General features: G+C 50.3%; 1 protein-coding gene across 2 annotated transcripts in view; it reads left to right on the top strand.

Annotated features, from left to right (window-relative positions):
• Positions 1-18,257, top strand: part of IL16 (interleukin 16) — an 86,564-nt gene that overhangs the window by 6,023 nt on the left and 62,284 nt on the right. The window contains exons 4-5 of one of the 2 annotated variants that reach the window (XM_019640098.1): positions 1,302-1,471; positions 6,244-6,358. In XM_019640098.1, the coding sequence (XP_019495643.1) occupies positions 6,319-6,358 (40 nt within the window). In that variant the 5' untranslated portion in view covers positions 1,302-1,471; positions 6,244-6,318. Of the gene's footprint in view, positions 1-1,301; positions 1,472-6,230; positions 6,359-18,257 lie in introns of those variants that run through there. The other variant, XM_019640099.1, reaches the window with a different exon arrangement.

The raw sequence follows: 18,257 nt of genomic DNA, 5'->3' as shown, positions 1-18,257 counted from the left end.
CCACCACCACCACCACCACCACCACCACCACCACCATCATCACCACCATCATCACCACCATCACCTTCCTCACCATTATCCTCATCACTGTTGTTCATTACAATTACATACACTCTCTCCATCTCCCACTGTCCAGGCCCAGTCTAGATGATCATACACCATCATGTGGAACTCATGCAGGGCAGCTAGCATCGTGACCCAAAGTGCCTGCTCCCAGAGCAGAGTAAGCAGGCTTCATCCCCAGAGAAAAAGAAGACAAGCTGTAGTCCAGAGAGTGAAGCCAGAGGCCCTGTAGTCTGGAGGTCACTGGGTTCAGGGCATCAGTGGTCAGCCTTGAGTTGGGGCAAGGTTGGAGAAAGATGGGAAGGCTGGGCCCCGGGGGCAGGGCTCTGACTGGGGAGCAGGAGCAGGGGGCTGGCTCTGAAGTCACCTCATGAACGCTGGCACTGCTGCGAGGTTCCTGTGCTCCCAAGAGCTGGCTTGGCTCAGACCTGTGGGAGCAGAAGAGGGCGGTACGGGAGGGCAGGTGCACGAGTCACCTGGGCTGGCACCCCTCAGCGTGGTGCCCGGGAAGTCCTTGTTGCTCGAACTGACTTCCTGATGCCAGATATTATCGTGTCTTCCCTGCGGCCCGTGCTTGCTTTTGGGGACTCATATGTATGTAGTCAGCTTAGAATTGTGCAGTTTCGTGCATAGGCATGGGCAAATAATGAAAAATGTGTGCGCGCGTGTGTGTATACACACATAATGTGAAACATATACACATACATACATAAGCAAAGCTTTTGCAGTAAAACAATACAAGGCTTCCAGAATAAAGCCTTAATACCTTTGGGTCTGCAGAAAATGTCTTATGATAAATTAAAAACATGAGATATTTGTGGATGTGCTTTCAAACGTACAAAGCGCATGAAAGATTGACAAAGCAAGTCCTACCTACCCCTGCGGTTTGCTGGGATGGCTCCCTGCCTGGGGTACCCCTGTGGACAAAGGAGACTGACCAGGGTCCCTCTGGGCTTCTCTCACTAGTCTCACTGGGCTGCAGACTGGTCACTCAGGGCTGGGTGAAAGGGCTTCTGGCCGTGGCCGTTGGGACTCTCGGCAGTTACGTGCGCCTTTGTCCTGGATTAGCTCATTGCCCCCTCTAGGGCTGAGCGTCCCCATGTGTGTGATGAGGGGCTTGCTGTGGGCAGGGGTTTCCAGACGTGCTCAGCAGAGCGCTGGGGGGACCGGGCAGCAGACTTGTCACCCTGCTTCAGCCGCAACTTCATATCGATCTGGTTTATGTGCTGATGTTCCAGGTAATGTGTCTGAGAAGAGGGACGTGGTCCTGCAGGAAGCTTACAAACCACAGGGATTGGCGCAGCCCTAAGTCCTTCCAGCGCTGACTTTCCTGGTTCCGCGAGGATGCTCTCCCAAGGCCTGCAGTGGGTACCAGAGGTCACTGCCTTCCCACCTGGGGACACGTCGGGTAGGTCCTTCTCACTGACACATTTATTTGTCCATTGAGCTCTTGACTGAGAAACTGTAGTAGGCACTTTTGTGGTCTTTCCATAAGAATACCGGGTGTCTCACCTCCATTATTTCTTAGTTCTGTGACCCAGGCTAGTCCCTCAACCTTTCTGGGCTTCCACTTGCACGTCTGTGAAATGGGCACACAAATAGGATCATATGATGACACAGGATAGGGTAGTTTTTCTAAGGCGTGTGGACAGTGAGTATTGCCTGCTGTTGTTAGGTGGTTGGTTCATTGGTGAGCAGATTCTGTGGTTTCCAGCGCTAGCACAGATGACCTGACAGATTTCAGGACTTTTTCCTGAGATTTAGGATGACAAAATCTAGGTTAGAGAGCCAGTCTGTGCTTTTGTCCTTATTTGAATGTTGTAGGAGGTTCAATTTGTCCTTAAAATGAATGTTCAAATATTATAAAGCATTTTAAATGCCATACATTGGCATGATAGGATGTGTCTGTAATTTTCTGAGTGTGAAAGTAAATTTTAAAGGCAGTGGTCATTTAGAAATGAATGGGTTGATTGAACAAGAAAATTGATTTTTAGCTGCGTTTACCATCCTTGGGAATGTAGGCATTTAGGTTAATGATTACACATTGGGCTGAAAAATAGCCTACTGGCTTTCACTGAGCCACCCAGGCTTCCTTGGGGTCACTGTCATGCAAACTGTCACATGTCCCTCCATGTGCAGTGTGGCAGCTCCGTCTGTGAGAATGTGGGAAGGGGCCAAGGCTCAGGAGACAGTGCTGAGCTCCTCCGACCATCGAGCAGGCTGCTTGCCACTCAGGGCCAGATGCAGAAGGAAGAACAGGCCTTGGAGGTTTGTAGCCTTGGGATGATGCTGCCAGGCGGTGGCTCGGCCCTTTCTGAAGTGTTAAAAGCGATGTGACAATATCAGCAGGGATCTCGGGGCCCAGGAAAGGGAATCGTGAGGAACTGCCTCTGGGGCTGCTGTGGGCCTGGCCCCCAGGACCACCATAGACCCATGGTGGGATAAAGACTTGGGGAGCTGGGCTTGGTCCCAGCTGTCCGCCCTGGAAGGAGCCTGTGCTAGAACCTGGTGGGGCGGCAGCTTGTGGTTTGGGAGAATGGAGCAGAACAGGCTACATAGCCCAGTCTCCATCTAGAGGCCACCGCACTGGACGGAACGTACGGTCAAGGGCAGGCTCCAGGTCTGGCAGGGAGTGGACGGGCCACTCGGCAGAATTGAGAGTGGGAATGGCCGACCAGGAACCGGGAAGACTCAGGGCTCAGCGCAGGCGCACAGACCCTGTGTCGGCAGCAGTGTGGGTCATGGGTCATCGCGGGCTCAGCAGCCTGCCTCTCTGAGCCTCCGACATTCTGGCTGCCTGATCAGAATCGGCTCTGGACTGGATAGGACCCACTTTGCAATGGGAGGTGTCTCTGACCATAACTCTGAGGGGCTGGGGACACAAGAGCCAACCGACTTGTCAGGGCTGAGGAGACCCAGCCCTCTGATGTAAGCACAGTCCAGGGGGCCTGCTGAGTGGGGGCTCAGTCCTAGGGCCTGAGCCCGGCAGGGCCAGCAGGGGGCACTGCTGGTGGAGGCCGGAGAGATGAGAGGAGGACAGAGAGCTGGAAAGAGGGTGCCCGAGGCGCCATCTCTCCCAGGGGATTTAACTAGTAAGAGGAGGGACCTCCCATTCTTTGCTGCAGGGCTTGTGTGACAAAAAGCTATTCCTCAGCCATCGGGTGCAGGGGAAGGATGTGGCTTTGTGGATGGAAAGTGCGGCCTCCCAAGGACTGGAGCTTTCTATGTGTGTATATGCTTTTCCTCCTTTTTTTCCCTTAAGAAACAAATTTGTTCCTTTTGGGAAAAAAACAAACTAGGAAATGCTGAGTAAAATAAATACAATGCACTCATAATCCACTAGCCAGAGATAACCTCTGTTCATATCTGGACATGTAGCTGATGGGCTACTTACAGGAAAAAAAAATTGTGTATAAACACGCAACCTTTCTTATGTCTCTGTAATTGAACTTAAAACTCTTAGACCCCATTTCTACAGATGACGGAAAATTGATGTTGCCATTTCAAAGTAAGCCCATCTTCCCTTCAGCTGGGCAGCCTTTCATCTCCTTTTGGATGAGAAAACAACTGTTCTTTTATCATCATATGTTCTTCCCAAATCTATGGGTTTATGGTATAAATTTTGTGCTTTGAATCCTCCAGGCTTTGCTCTCTGTAATCAAAACCAAGCTTTTGGCACTGAAGAAACAAAATGTAAACAAACCCAAATGTATTAGTTTTCTATTGCTGCTGTAACAAATTGCCACAAAATCAGTGGCTTGAAACAATACAAGTTTATTTTTTTTTCCAACTCTGGAGGTCAGAAGTCCAGAGAGGGTCTTGCAGTGCTGTCATCACGGTTGGCAGGGGTTAGCCTGCTTTTCTGGAGCCTGCCGGGGACGCCGCGCTTCCTAGAGGCCTGCAGCCCCTGCAGACACTTGCAGCCTTGGCTCACAGCCCTTTTCTCCACCATCAAAGCCAGTGGCGTAGCTTCAGGTGTCTCTGGGCCGGACCCATCTTCTGCCTCCCTCTCCCACTGTCAGGGATTCTTGTGATTACATTGGGCCGGAAAAATTCCTGTAAAGTCAGGTGATTAGCACCCTTAATTCCTTCTGCAATTGTCACTGCGTCTTGCTGTGTAATGTAACATAGTCACGGGTTCCCAGACCAGGACGTGGACATATTTGGAGGGGCTGACCACACCAAATAATAATTTCTTTGTCAAAGGCTGGATTCATATAATCAGATGCCGTGACTTTCGAAATTACAGCCTTTGCTGTTAATTTAACAGTCTAATTAGGAGCTCCAAAGGCAAGGATTTGACTTAAAAAAAAAAACAACCCGGGTTTTTCTAATTAACCTTTTTTTTCCTATCATCCTCTAAATGGCATGAATTGAAAGTTCTCGCTCCTCCCTGAACTGTGGGGCTAACATAGTGATATTGGAAAGGCCAAATGGATGTTGGGAAGCTCATGGAGAAAAAAAAAACAAAACCCCTCAATGTTACTTGTCCAGATATAATCTGTTCCATGTATGTGGACCATCTCACACATCCTGAGTGTGTGAGCTGATAGACTCGCGTAGCAGTGCAGTGCAGACCTTTCTGGGACACCTGGTCTGACTGTACCCGTCACTGGGGTCTGCAGACTTCTTCCAGCCTGTGTTCCACCGGTGCGGCGCGGCAGGTGGCACTACTAAAGGCCTGGCGCTGCTGGCTCAGCTGTGGGGTCTTATAATCACAGGCCCTGAGTAGTCGGTACTTCAGAGCCGGGTGAGCTGGTGGCGGGGAAGGGCAGTGCTGGCTCTGCCTACAGGTCCTCGTTTGTGGGGTGAGCGGGACTCGTGGGGGCTGTTCTGACTCCGGGTATCCAGAGCGGGGCTTCTCTGGCAACCCGCACTGCAGCACTGCCTGGAGGAGTGATGGTTCAAGGTGAGTGGGGGCGCAGTGGGGGACTCGGGCCCGCAGTGACCTGCCTGGTAGTGCTTTGAGCAAAGTGCTGGTGACTCTGAAGCCTGTGACTCCTGAGGCCCCGAGAGGTGGGAGTGACATGGGTGGAGAAGCCCGAGGCAGCCACACCAGTAGGGGGGGACATCCCAGGAAGCCCTGGGACACTTGCAGGTGACAGGTGTTGTATGTTTAGGGGTTGTTGTTGTCCCCTGCCATTGCATAAACAGGCGACTCAAGCTGGACCGGGTGGTGTCTTGCTAGCTTTCCCGGTGACTTTTTCTCTGTCGAACAGCAAGCTTTCCGTGGCGACCCATCTCACACTGGTGTGTCCTCAGCCCTCACGTCCTTCCCCAGTTTTCAGCTCTGACTCTGCCCCATTACTGTACATGCTTTTGGTCGTCTCGGTGGGGAATCCGAGGATTTATTTAACCCGGCAATCAAATTGGTCATTTAAAATAATAGTCTGTGTTGTCCAAGTTTAAAAATAAGTTCCCCTGGTATGAAAAGGGGGTCATTGGGTAGATGAGGCTGAAAACAGTTCCGAGCCCAGTTGCCCAGGGTGCTCGTCCACATTTCCTTCGTCCGCCCTTGTCCTGACATGGGCGGGAGTCAGGGCGCCGTCTGTTGGTCTTGAGTGCAGTCAGTCTCCACCTTCCCCGAGCGGCTGCCCTCCTGGGGACACAGGCTGCATTCACCAGCCCTCTGCAGATTTCATGAAAGGCGTTTTCACTTGGATTACACAGGCGCTGTGTGTATGTGTGTGTGTGTGTGTGTGTGTGTGTGTGTGGTGTGTGTGAAGGAGAAAATGAATCACTTCAATGTTGGGCAAGGGTTTTAGGTGTTGTGTTTGTCCCTTGCAATTACATAAACACACCAGAACTCGTTAAAAAGAATTGGGTGGGGGGAGTGGTGCGTGGTCGGACGTGAGCGAAGCCTCCATACATTAGACAGGCTTGTCTTCTGCCCTCGCAACACACCCCGAGTCCAAAGGAAAGTTTGAGGTTTTACATTTCTGTTTGCGGTGCAGGAAGAGGCTTATGATCTGAGGGCTTGATTCAGTGAAATAACATCGCTTTTATACACATTGCCTCGCAAGGAGGGCAGGAGTTGGAAGCGGCCGGCTGCTCTGAGCCGTTAAAGACTTGCTGGCAGCGGGGAAGGGATTTTTCCCTCCCTCCCTGCTGGGGAGGGGGGGGAAACAGCTCTGACGGGGAGTTACTTTGTAGTTTTAACTCCTATTCCAATACTCCCAGCCCTAGAAGCTGCCGCTGATCGCGCAGGACTTCTGAATCCGCTCAGAGGGGCTTCCCGGCTCCAGGCCCCTCAGGATGAGTTTGCAGAAGAGGATTTTCCCTCGGAGGCAGATGGGTGAGCGGCCTTCTTCTCGCGGACTCACGGGAGGTGGGGACAGAGGGTGGGAAGTGGCACGGAGGGTGGGGGTGGGGGGCACCGTTTTGCTTCCACCGGCATGTACTGCGCACGTGTGTGAGTGTCTGTCTGCGTCGTCCTTGGGAGGCTGGCTGAGCGCTCACTAGGCTGCTTGGGGGAGAGGAAGGGGTGTCGCCGGGCCCCCAAGGGGATGAGAGAGCCCTGGTCAGGGCACGCCTTTCCCTGCCCTTCACCTCCTCTGAGTGTTACTGGCAAAGCAGGGGCACCAGTGGCGAGGTGTGCGTGATGAGCCCACAGGGTGCCCGCCCGCTGGGCTTCTGGGGGATGAGGTGCAGGTCTGTGCACAGGGACTCTCGCAGCCTCCCGGACCTGTGCCCTGGGGGGCGGGGCCTCCGTGTACCCTGCAGGTACCGACTGCCCAGTACCTGAGATGGTTTTTAGAACCCCCTCCTCCTGCTTCAGAAACACAAACAGGCATCAGGGAGAAGGATTTTAACCCCTCTGCCCAGCTTTTCAAGTCAACACTGGCGAAACATCAGCTGTTGTAACTTTGGCATAAGAGAGTAAACACATGGTTTTCTTTAAAGAAGAGAACAAGGCAAGTCAGGGGCACATTCTGACTTCGGCTCCGGGAAGATGGGGACACAAGAGCCAGAATGCTGGGACCCGCTGGGTTGGGTTCCATTCGGCCACGACTCAAGCCCAAGGACAGGAGGGGCGCGTGGAGAGCAGAGCTGGCTGTGGGGTCCGGCCCCTGGGATGGGTCCCTGGCTCTGACATGGACAGGCTGATGCGTTTTAGGAAAGGTGTCAGTTTCCTGCTCTGCAAAACAGGGCTCAGAAGCAAATGGTCAGCACCCCTAAATGGGCTGCCCCCTGTTGTGACACAGTAAGCCTCCCAGAGTGCCGTCCTCGGAGCCCCAGGTGGCCCTTGCCTCACTCTCTCAAAGACAGTGGGCCAAGCATTCAATGTGTCCTTTTGGAGGCAGATGACGCCGAGGAGTCGGCGAGGGCTGGACTTGACCTGGGATTTATAGGTGCCCCCTGTTTCCTGAAAGCATATTATTCATGGGAGGTCTTGCCACTTCCTGTCCCTGGCTGCATCGGTCGGTTTCCCTGGTAACAGACTCTGAGCCAGAGATGTGTGTATGAGAAGGTCATTGCACAGTGTTCCTGGGGATGACACCTATGAGGGGTAAGGGAGGCAGAGCTGGACCGAGGGAGGAACTGACCCAGTGCCCCCATGGGGCTCTGTGCCAGGCCAGGGCCAGTCACTGTCCCTGGGGGCAGAGCATAGCCTGGGTCAGGGCTTCACCTGAGGGCAGTTTGTGGAGAGGCTCAGCTGTGAGCTGTCACAGGACCCTGTGGCCACTGCGGATGCGTGCCTAGTGCTGGGGGCTCATCTCGGACACCCTTCAGTGTCACTCGATAACGCCGAGTCCTTTTCTAAGTTCAGCTGCGGGAAGATTGGGGATTAAATGCATGGACACCTGTCAGGTTAAATCCGCACACAGCAGATGACCTTGGACGCGCTGTGGCTGGGATTCACAGTCCTGTCTAGAAAGGGGACGGAAGCTGGTGGGAGCAGAGATGGCCTCTAAGAACCCTCCCCGCCCGGCCGTTTCACAAGCACAGATTCTCAGCATTTGGAGGCATGGGGGACTGTGTCCTCAGTGAGAGTCAGGTCACAGGATCTCCACAGGTGCCTTTGTTTCTTCTGCTGGAAAATGCACAAGATTCCTGGGGACCCCGTGAGCCCCATGGCCAGCTGTCAGCAGGGAGGGGCCGGGCCTGCAAGTCACAGAGCGGGGCTTGGCACTGGGCAGTGGGGTTCCAGGAGAACCCCTCCCTACAACGCTTCTTCCAAGGAGACAGTAAAACTGCATGCGCCATTGCCATACAGCTTTGATCATTCGAGCCCCAGCGTTGCCCGGGACAAACACGGATGAGCTGGGTTACTTTGATTGCCCTCCCCGCCCCACCACGTGCTCACTATTTATTTTCAATAGGCAAAGAGTGAAGTCACTTTCTCAAACAGTTGGAACTCATTCTCAGCTAACTGTTTATTTAGAGCATTCTCGGCACCAGTGCTGGGCTCCAGGGACCTAAGGGGACACTTTTGACAAATGCTCGCTTACACAGGAATACGACGATGACGGCGGTTAGGTGCCGTGGGTGGAAGGCAGTCACCGGCAAGCAGACCTTGTCTGATGGATCAGGGTGGCCTTCCCAGAGGAGGTGCTGTCTGAGCGCTTTCCTGAAGGGTGTGTGGGAGTGAGTGGGAGCCAGGGGTGGGAAGCAAGCTCTAGGTAACGGGGACTCCACGTCGTCTTAGAGCAGAGATGAAAAAGGAACTTTCAAACCCTGCCAGCTGAACTGAGCCGCCCTGAGCTTGGCACATGTACTTACAGCCCCTGTGTTATTCGTGCAGCATCTTTTAGAAAATAATCACAGTGACTCTCTGGCTCAGGGAGTCAGCATTTCCTGGTGGGGAGACTTCCCGAGCCCTTGGCTGTTCCCCACACCTGGTGGCCTGCCCGCAGGTCTGCATCCTGGAAATCACCTGTCACGCCAGCCCCTCCTTCCTCCTGAGTGCCTTTCAGTTCCGGGCTCTAATTGAGGACCCTCGTGGGCACGGCCTCATTCGATCTCCCTTACAGTTGAGACAGGTGAAGCTCATTGCAGGGTGAGGCAGGACGGGTCTGAACCCAGGAGGGTCTGCGTCACTGTGAGCCATGCCGCCAGCCTGCTGTCGCGCCGCTGCAGGGGGTGATAGGGCCCCTGCCGACACCCACACGGTCTCACACTGATGCCCCACTCGGCGTTGGCTATGGGTAACTTCGCAGTTCCTACAACGTTATCGAAACCACTCCTTTCTGGCCTCAGAAAACCACAGCAGACACCTGTGCCATACTTGATTTTTGATGTTTCTCCAGGTTATTGACTCTTTAGCTTGCTTTTGATTATATTAAAAAAAAAAACCACATTATTATACACATTTTTCACACCGAAAAGTGGAAAGAATTGCAGTCAGCAAGTGTATACCCACTATCTAGATTCCCCAAGTAACACTTAACCCTTTCGTTGCCTCCTCAAATAGCCATCCATCGCTCTCTCTCTCCATCCGTGCTCCATCTCGTGTTTTTGATGCATCTCTAAAATTAAATTTCAGGCATCACTGCACTTCGCTTACAAACACTTCAGCATGTATGTAATTAATGCAACTTCAGTGTTTGCTCACTGTTCTTTTAGGTAAGACGTATACATTTCCCTTTATGTAAATTTTAAGCGCACCGTTCTGTCAGTTTTGAAAAACGGATATACCTGTGTGAAAGTACTGATGTGATACGATGATGGCCATCACCCAGAAAGCTCACTGTGCCCCTTTCTCAGTTGCTTTCAGTTTTTACTCGTAATATATACCGTCTCACTAAATGCAGAGCCCTGTTAAATGACGTACAATTCCTGCTGTATCCTGCCTCGGCTGTGGGGGCAGCACCCTTGTCGTAAAGGCCCCCAGTGCTGCTGGGCAGGCCTCACCATGGGTTCAAGTGCAGACCTTGGCACCAGGCGACAGGGCACTCGAGGGTGCAGGCTGTCACGGGCCATGGGGCTGGGTCCTGACAGCGGGGTTAGGGACAGGCCAGCACAGAGGACATGGAGCAGGGGCCCTGTCACAGGACTGGACCCTGTGGTGGGAAGGACTGTGTATGTTCATGTGTCCCGGTGCCTCCCGCAGAGTCCCCAAGGACCCTCAGTCGGGGTGATGGTGCCAAGCTGTTCCACTAGGGCTGCCTCATGCCCCCTGCTGCAGTCCAGACTGGCCTAGGGGCTGCAGGCCGGGAGTGCATCTTTCACGGGGAAGATGGACACAGCGGCCACCAGAGTGGCTCACCGGCGGCGGCGCTGGTCCCTGGGGCTTCTGGCTCCCCCCCACCCCTTGCCATCCTGCCCTCCCTCTGCAGGCAGGCGGAGTGCTGTGAGGGGGAAGTGGAGCCCGTGTCTGAGGCACCACCATGTGTCAGGCGGTGAGAGCTTTCTGATCTCCTGCAGTAACGCTCTGTACATGCGAGAACGCGGATGCTGGGGGCGTGGGGGGCGGGGCTGGTCCCAGGTCACACGGCTGGGGCCTGGGGCTGGAAACTCAGCGCTGCCCTGCCTGTGTGGCCAGGGTATGTGTGTGTACCCCGGCCCGCAGCTGGTTCTGTCCGCCTGTCTGTAGGTCTGTGCGTCTGACCACAAAGATCCTTCTCTCCCTGAGCTTTCTTCCCTCTCCTCACCCCTTCCTCTGACAGCTACGTAGCGTCTGCTTTGTGCCAGGGACTGTGTAGGGCTACAGAGCAAGGCACAAGGCACAGTCCCGCAGCAGGCAACTCAGTTATGGGTAAGACACAGGGACAGGGCAGCCCCTCATGCAGCCAGGGAGTTGGGAGGGGGCTTCAGGGAAGGCTTCCTGGAGGGGGGACGCTGAGCCCTGAATGCACGTGAGAGCTGCCAGGGAAGCCGGAGGCCCATGGAGCACGCGGAGTGGCTTCAAGCCTGCGACCTCAGGGCTTCAAAATGTTTACTTACTGACTCAGTCGTGTCATGACAATAACAAATTAAGAGAAAGTAGGGATTTCTTCATCTTTAAAAATGTTGCTTTCTGATGCAAGGCTGGCAGCGGCGTTCCTCAGATAGCTGTGTGGGCAGAGAGGCTTGCACGGCCCAGCACGCTCACCTACGCTCGCCCCTTGTCCAGCCTGAAAACAAAGGCGGGGCCGGGCTCCTGGCTGCGGGCCCCCTGGCATCCAGGAAGATCCAGCAACCTTAGGGACTCAGCTGTGTCCACGCCCTGGTGAAAGGCACGACCCCAAACCCCTGCGGAGTCCTGCTTTGGGGAAACGTTCTCCCCTGGTGTGTCACTCGGTATACCTGCCCTTCTCTGTGGTCTGGCACAGGGGGGCGGGGAGGGTCCCAGCAAGCCCAGACCTCCCCGCGAGTGCCGTTGAACGCTCTCTAATCCCACCTGTGTGCCCGCTGACTCGGATGGGGCGGGATCTCCAGCGTGGTGCATTGTTTCAGCTTTTATTTCAAGGGCAAGGATTATCTGGATGGGGTGGTCGTGGAAGCTTGGGTTCCTGCCTTGGCTCTGTGCCTTGGGGAAGTCGTTTTCTCCCCTTTGCCCCCTCTTGCCTCCTCGTCAGGAAGACTACTGGGGCCAGCCGTGCAGGCCAGTGTGCGGAGAGAGGCTGGTGGCTGTTTCTGTACCACTCCAGCTTCTGTATCCCTCAGGGTTTCCCTCTGCCCCAGGGCTGTGAGTTAAACCAGGTCCTCTGCTTGTCCAGCCCAGGGCCTCTCTGAAGCTCTGGGAAGTGAACTCTCTTCCTTTGGAGGAAACATTCTCACTATTTCCAAACATGTAGCCTTGAGGCGCCAGGAGAGAGAGAGAGCGCGCGAATACGTTTTTTTTTTTTTTAAGTTTCATCTAAATCTGAGCCTAATCACATAAATTAGATTAAGAAAATGTAAGAGCTCTTTGTAAACTCTAAAATACAAACAAATGTAGAAGCTTGCTACATGGCATTAGTCATTTATTTATTCATTCAGTTTGGGTTGATTCATTCAGTAAATGTTTATTGGGCCCGTATGTGCCAGGCATGTCCTGGGGACCCTGCAGGGAGCAGGCCGATGAACTCACGTTTGGGGAGCTCATGGCCTCCTTGGGACTGAGAGATGGTACCCAAGCACCTGAGTAGACGAACGGGACGCCCTCAGATGGTGACAAGCTCTGTGAAGGAGCTACAAGAGGGAGATGTAAGCGGTGCCGGGGGCTAGCTCCCACGGGGTGGCCTGGAAGGACCCCGTTTAGGATGGCAAGGCAGGAAAAGGCCACCATATGGAGATCTGGAGGAGGGAACAGCTTGGACAAAAGCCATGGGGTGACATGGACTTGGCTTCTTAGAAAAGGGAAGATAAATGGGCGAGATCGTGTAAATCTTTGGAACATGGTAAGGAATTTGGATTTTACTTTGAAAACAATGCCAGTTCTTGGGGAGGGATGTCTAGGAAGGGGCACGGGGCATTTTGGGGGCAACGACAGTTTTCTGCGGGATTCTGTGATGGTGGCTGCTGGCAATATGCATTTGTCAAACCCCCAAAATGTGTAGCACCAAGAGTGAACCCTGATGTGAACTGTGGACTTTAGTTAATAATACAGTTTCAGTATCGATTTATCAGTGGTGAGAATGTTCTCCAGCGATGCAAGACGCTAACAGGAGAGATGCTGGGTGGTGTGTTTGGGGACTCGCTGTACTTTCTGCATAAGTTTTCTGTCAGCTTAAAATGCACTCAGAAATAAAGCCTCTTTTTAAAAATTAAAGAAATGATGAAAGCATTGTAAAGTTCTGTGAGGGTTTTATGTGGGGGAGGGCCATGATCCATTTTATATTAAAAAAAAAAAACAAACCCCAAAACCCCAAACAACTTACCTGGTTTTTGTGTGGAAATGGATTATGGAGGCCCAAGCAGGGGCCAGAAGCCCCCTCAGAAGGTGAGTGTAGCAGCCGGGCAGAGGCCACAGGGGTGCAGTGGGGCCAGTGGCAGGGAAGGCAGGGACAGAGCCGGCAGGGGGTCGCTGATTAGCTGGAGTGATGGGAGAGTCACCGACAGAGGGTCATGGTGAAGAATTCTGGCTAATTCTGGCGGCACTTCGCTAAGCTAAGCACTTGACGAGCATGAGCCCTTGGTCTCACGGCCGCCCTGGGAGGTAGGTCCTGATGCAGGAACCGTCCTGGGGTCTCAGCTGGTCCCAGAGGTCCTCGTCAGCACCATCACCCGCCTGGCCAGGGAGACACCTGAGACCTGAATCCAGGAAGTAAGCCGTGGACCCTGGTTTTTGGGGTTACGCCAGTCAGTGGATGATGGTGAAAACTCCCAAAAGGCGGAAGCCTGGGGAGGAATAGGAGTCACTGGGGGAATCCAGTGCACCGTTTGAGGCCCCAGTTAGGAAATGCCCGTTAGACCCCAGGGGAGATACTGAGCAGGTGGGAGGAAAAGAGACTTTAGAACTCAGAGCAATGCCCGGAGCTGCAGACGGGAGTTGGGGAGCTGCTGGTGGGTGGGGGGCATGTGCATCTTGTTACAACTGTGCAGTGTGTTACTGATGAAATATGACTGTGAAAGGATGCAAAGCCCAGAATGCAGACAGTGAAAGAAGGGGTGGCCCGACAGAGGGCCACGTGGCCGCTACAAAAGTCAGCTAGAATCTTATTAACTTTTATTTTTCAATTATAGTTGGCATTCAATATTGTATTAGTTTCAGGTGTACAGCATAGTGGTGAGACATTTATATAACTTACGAAGTGATCCCTGATACGTCTAGTGCCCACCGTCTGGCACCACCCAGTTATTACACTGTCACCATCTTCCCTGTGCTGCATTTCACATCCCCATGACTGTTTTCATAACTGGCAGTTTGTGTTCCTTAATCCCGTCCCCTTTTGCACCCAACGCCACAGTTCCCCTTCCATTTGGCAACCGTCAGTTTATTCTCTGTATATGAGCCTGTTCCTGTTTTGTGTGTTTGTGTATTTTGTTCTTTAGATTCCCCATGTAAGTGAGATCATATGGTGTTGGTCTTTCTCTGACATATTTCACTGAACATAATACCCTCTAGGTCCATCCATGTTGTCGCAAATGGTAAAATTTCATTATTTTTTATGGCTGAGTAATACTCCATAGTATAAATGTACCACCTCCTCTTTATCCCTTTGTTCGTTGATGGACACTTAGGCTGCTTCTATATTTTGGCTATCGCTAGTCATGCTGCAATGAACATAGGGATGCATATATTTTTTTCAAGTTAGTGTTTTCGGTTTCTTGGGATAAATATCTGGAAGAGAATTGCTGGGCCATAAGGTAGACCTACTTGTAATTTTTTGAGGCACCCCCAAACTGTTTTCCATAGTGGTTGCACCAATCTGCAGTCCCACCAACAGTGCACCAGGGTTCCCTTTTCTCCACAACTTCGCCAGCACTTATTGTTTGTTGATTTATTGATGATAGCCATTCTGATAGGAGTGAGGTGACATCTCATTGTGGTTTTTATTTGCATTTCTCTAATTATTAGTGAGGTTGAGCATCTTTTTATATGTCTATTGGCCATCTGTATGTCCGCTTGGGAGAAATGTCTCTTCATGTCCTCTGCCCATTTTTTAACCAGATTTTTTGTTTTTTTGCTGTTAAGTTGTATGAGTTCTTTATATATTTTGGATATTATCCTCTCATCGGCAAATATCTTCTCCCTTTCAGTAGGCTGTCTTGTTCCTGTTCTTAAGGAAAATGCTTTTTGCTTTTCACCACTGAGTATGATGTTAACTGTGTGTTTGTCCTATCTGGTCTTTATGACACTGAGGTGTGATACATCTATTCCCACTTGCCTAAGAATTTTTTTCAAAAATGGATGATGGATTTTGTCATACTTTCTTTGCATGTATTTATATGATCATATGATTTTTATTTTTCATTTTGTTTATGTGGTGTATCGCATTAATTCATTTGCATATATTGAACCAACCTTGCATCCCAGGAATAAACCCCACTTGATCATGGTGCATGATCCTTTTAATGTATTGCTGAATTTGTTTTGCTAGTATTTTGTTGAGGATTTTTGCATTTATGTTTATCAGGGATATTCACTGATAATTCTCTTTTTTTGTAATGTCTCTGTCTGGCTTTGGAATCGGGATAGTGCTGGCCTCATAAAGTGTGCTTGGGAGCCTCCCCTCCTCTTCAGTTTTTTGGAATAGTTTGAGATTAAGTTAATTCTTCTTTGAATGGCTGGTAAATTCCACCCTTGAAGCCATCTGGTCCAGGACTTTGGTTTCTTGGGAGTTTTTTGATTACTGATTCTATTTCATTAGTAGTTAATTGGTCTGCTTAGATTTTCTGTTCTTTACTTAGTCTGGGAGTATTGTATGTTTCTAGGAATTGATCCATTTCTTCCTGGTTGTCCAGTTTGTTGGCATATGATTGTTTGCAGTAATTCTTATGATCCTTTGTTTTTCTGTGGTGTCATTTGTTACTTCTCTTCATTTCTGATTTTATTTACTTGAGTCCTCTTTTTTCTTGATGAGCCTGGTTAAAGGTTTTTCAATTTTGTCTTCAAAGAATCAGTTCTTCTTGGTCTCATTGATCTTTTGTATTGTTGTTTTTAAACTCTTATTTCATTTACTTCTACTCTGATCTTCATTACTTCCTTCCTTCTACTCACTTTGGGCTTTGTTTATTCTTTTTCTAGTTCCTTTAGGTGTAAGGTGATTGTTTGAGATTTTTCTTGTTTCTTCAGGTAGGCTTGAATTGCTATGAATTTCCCTCTTAGGACTGCTTTCGCTGTGTCCCATAGATTTGGGGTGGTTGTGATTTCATTTTTCTCAAGGTATCTTTTGATTTATTTCTTGATCTCATTAACTTATTTATTATTTAGTAGCATGTTATTCAGGAGCAGGTATTTTTCTGTTTTTCAGTTTTCTTTTTTTTAAAATCGGGGAGTTGGGGGAGGGGAACAGCATTGAGGAATAGGGGAAGGGGAACAGACAAGTTGCTGTCTCTTTGTTCGTCAGTCTGGTTGTGGAGGACGTTGCTTCACTGGCCCATGTTGGTATTGTGATCATTGAGCTCTTCCCAGGTGAGGCAGTCGCTTGCCAGCCTATTAGACAGCTGCTTACAGTGGCTCATGGCAGCTCACGAAAGCACACGCCTGCTGCCGGCCAGCTCCACTGCAGCCTACGCTGTCGCCGGCGACTCACAGCAGCCCAGCTCCAGGTCGAGCTGTTGTTCACCATCTTAGCTGTAGAGGGCGCAGAGTCACTGGCTCTCATGTGGGATCCAAACCGGGGTCCTGCTGCTCAGAGCTGGCTTCCCAAGCTAACTCCTAACCAACGTGCCACTCGGCTGGCCCTCAGTTTTCTTTTTATAATTGATTTCTAGTTTCATAGTATGATTGTGATTGGAGAAGATGTTTGATATGATTTCAGTCTTGTTAAATTATTGAGACTTGTTCTGTAGCCTGACATGGTCTATCCTGGAAAATGTTCCAGGTGCACTTGAAAAGAATGTATACTCTGCTGTTTCGGGGTGAAATGCTCCAAAGATATCAATTAAACCCATGTTACCTAGTGTGTCATTTCAGGTCGCTGTTTCCATGTTGAATTTCTGTCTGGATGATCTGTCCATAGATGATGAGGGGGGTGAAGCTCCCCTCCTGTGATAGTGTTACTGCTGATCACTCCCTTTACGTCCATCAACATCTGATTTATATATTCAGGTGCTCCTACGTTGGGTGCCTGGATGTTTACAAGGGTTTTACCCTCTTGTTGGTTTGGTCCCTTTATCATTATGAAATGTCCTTGTCTTTTGTTATGGCCTTTGTTTTATAATCTGTTTTATCTGGTTTAAGTATTACTACCTCAGCTTTTTTGTTTGTTTGTTTTCATTTGCATGAAATATCTCCTCCCATCCCTTTATTTCAGCCTGTGTGCATTTTTCAATCTCAAGCGAATCTTTTGTAGGCAGTGGATGTAAGGGTCTTGTTTCCTTCTCCATTCAGCCCCCCTCTGTCTTTTGATTGAAGAAGCATTTAATCTGTTTGCTTTTAAAGTAATTGTTGATCGGTACATAGCTATTGCCATCTTATTAATATATACATATATATATATATATTTATCTTCTTAAACAAGTCCCTTTAACATTGCTGTTACTACTTGTTTAGTGGTGATGAACCCCTTTAGCTCTTTCTTGTCTGGGAAGCTCTTTACCTGTCCTTCAAGTCTAGATGGTAGCCTTGCTGGGTAGAGTACTATTAGTTTTAGGTCTTTGCCAGTCCCTTCTGGCCTGCAGTGTTTCTGTTGGGAAATCAACTGACAGTCTTATAGGAGCTCCCTTGTAGGTAACTAGTTGCCTTCTTCTTACTGATTTTAAGATTCTATGTCTTTAACCTTTAGCATTTTCATTATGAGGTGCTTTGGTGTGGGCCTGTTTGGATTCATCCTGTTTTGGACTCTGTGCTTCCTGGGCTTGTATGTCTGTTTCCTTTGCCAGGTGAGGGAAGTTTTTCATCATTATTTCTTTAAATTGGTTTTCAATCTTTTTCTCTCTCTCCTCCTTCTGGTCCCCCTATGATGCAAATGTTGATATGCTTGATGTTGTCCCAGAGGCCCCTTAAACTGTCCTCATTTTTAAACCCTTTTTTGCTGTTTTAATCGGGTGTTTCCCCTTGTCTTCTAAATTGCTGATTCAATCCTCTGCTTCATCTAGTCTGATGTTGATTCCCCTTAATGTGTTTTTTATTTCAGTTGTTATATTCTTCATTTCTGAGAGGTTCTTTTTTATGGTTTCTGTCTCTGTGTAAGTTCTCACTGAGTTCATCTATTCTTCCCCTAAGTTCATTGTGCATCCTCATAACCAGTGTTTTGACCTCTATATCTGGTAGATTTCTTGTCCCCATTACGTTTAGTTGTTTTTCTGGTGCTTTGTTCTGTTCTTTCATTTGGGACACGTTTCTCTCTATTTCGGCTGCCTCCCTGTCTTTGTAGCTATGTATTAGATAGGGCTGTTACGTCTCCCAGTCTTGGCAGAGTGGCCTTATGTAGCCGGTGTCCTAGGGCAGTCTCCCTGGTCACCTCAGCTGAGTGCTCCGGGGTGTCCATTGTGTGGGTTGTGTGTGCCCTCCTGTTGTGGTTGAGCCTCAATTGCTGTTGACATGCCAGTAGGTGGGACTGACCCTCAGGCTGACTGGCTGTGACTTCAGCATATGAACTGCTGTGGGGGTCTGACTCCGCTGTGCAGGATTGGTTTTTGTGAGGCTCTGGTGCCTGACAAGTCCACCCTTTGGATGTGTC

Source organism: Hipposideros armiger, unplaced genomic scaffold, assembly GCF_001890085.2.
Source record: "Hipposideros armiger isolate ML-2016 unplaced genomic scaffold, ASM189008v1 scaffold_48, whole genome shotgun sequence".
NCBI lineage: Eukaryota > Metazoa > Chordata > Mammalia > Chiroptera > Hipposideridae > Hipposideros > Hipposideros armiger.
The sequence above is the reverse complement of the archived record's forward strand: the minus strand, read 5'-3'. Positions and strand labels throughout refer to the sequence as shown.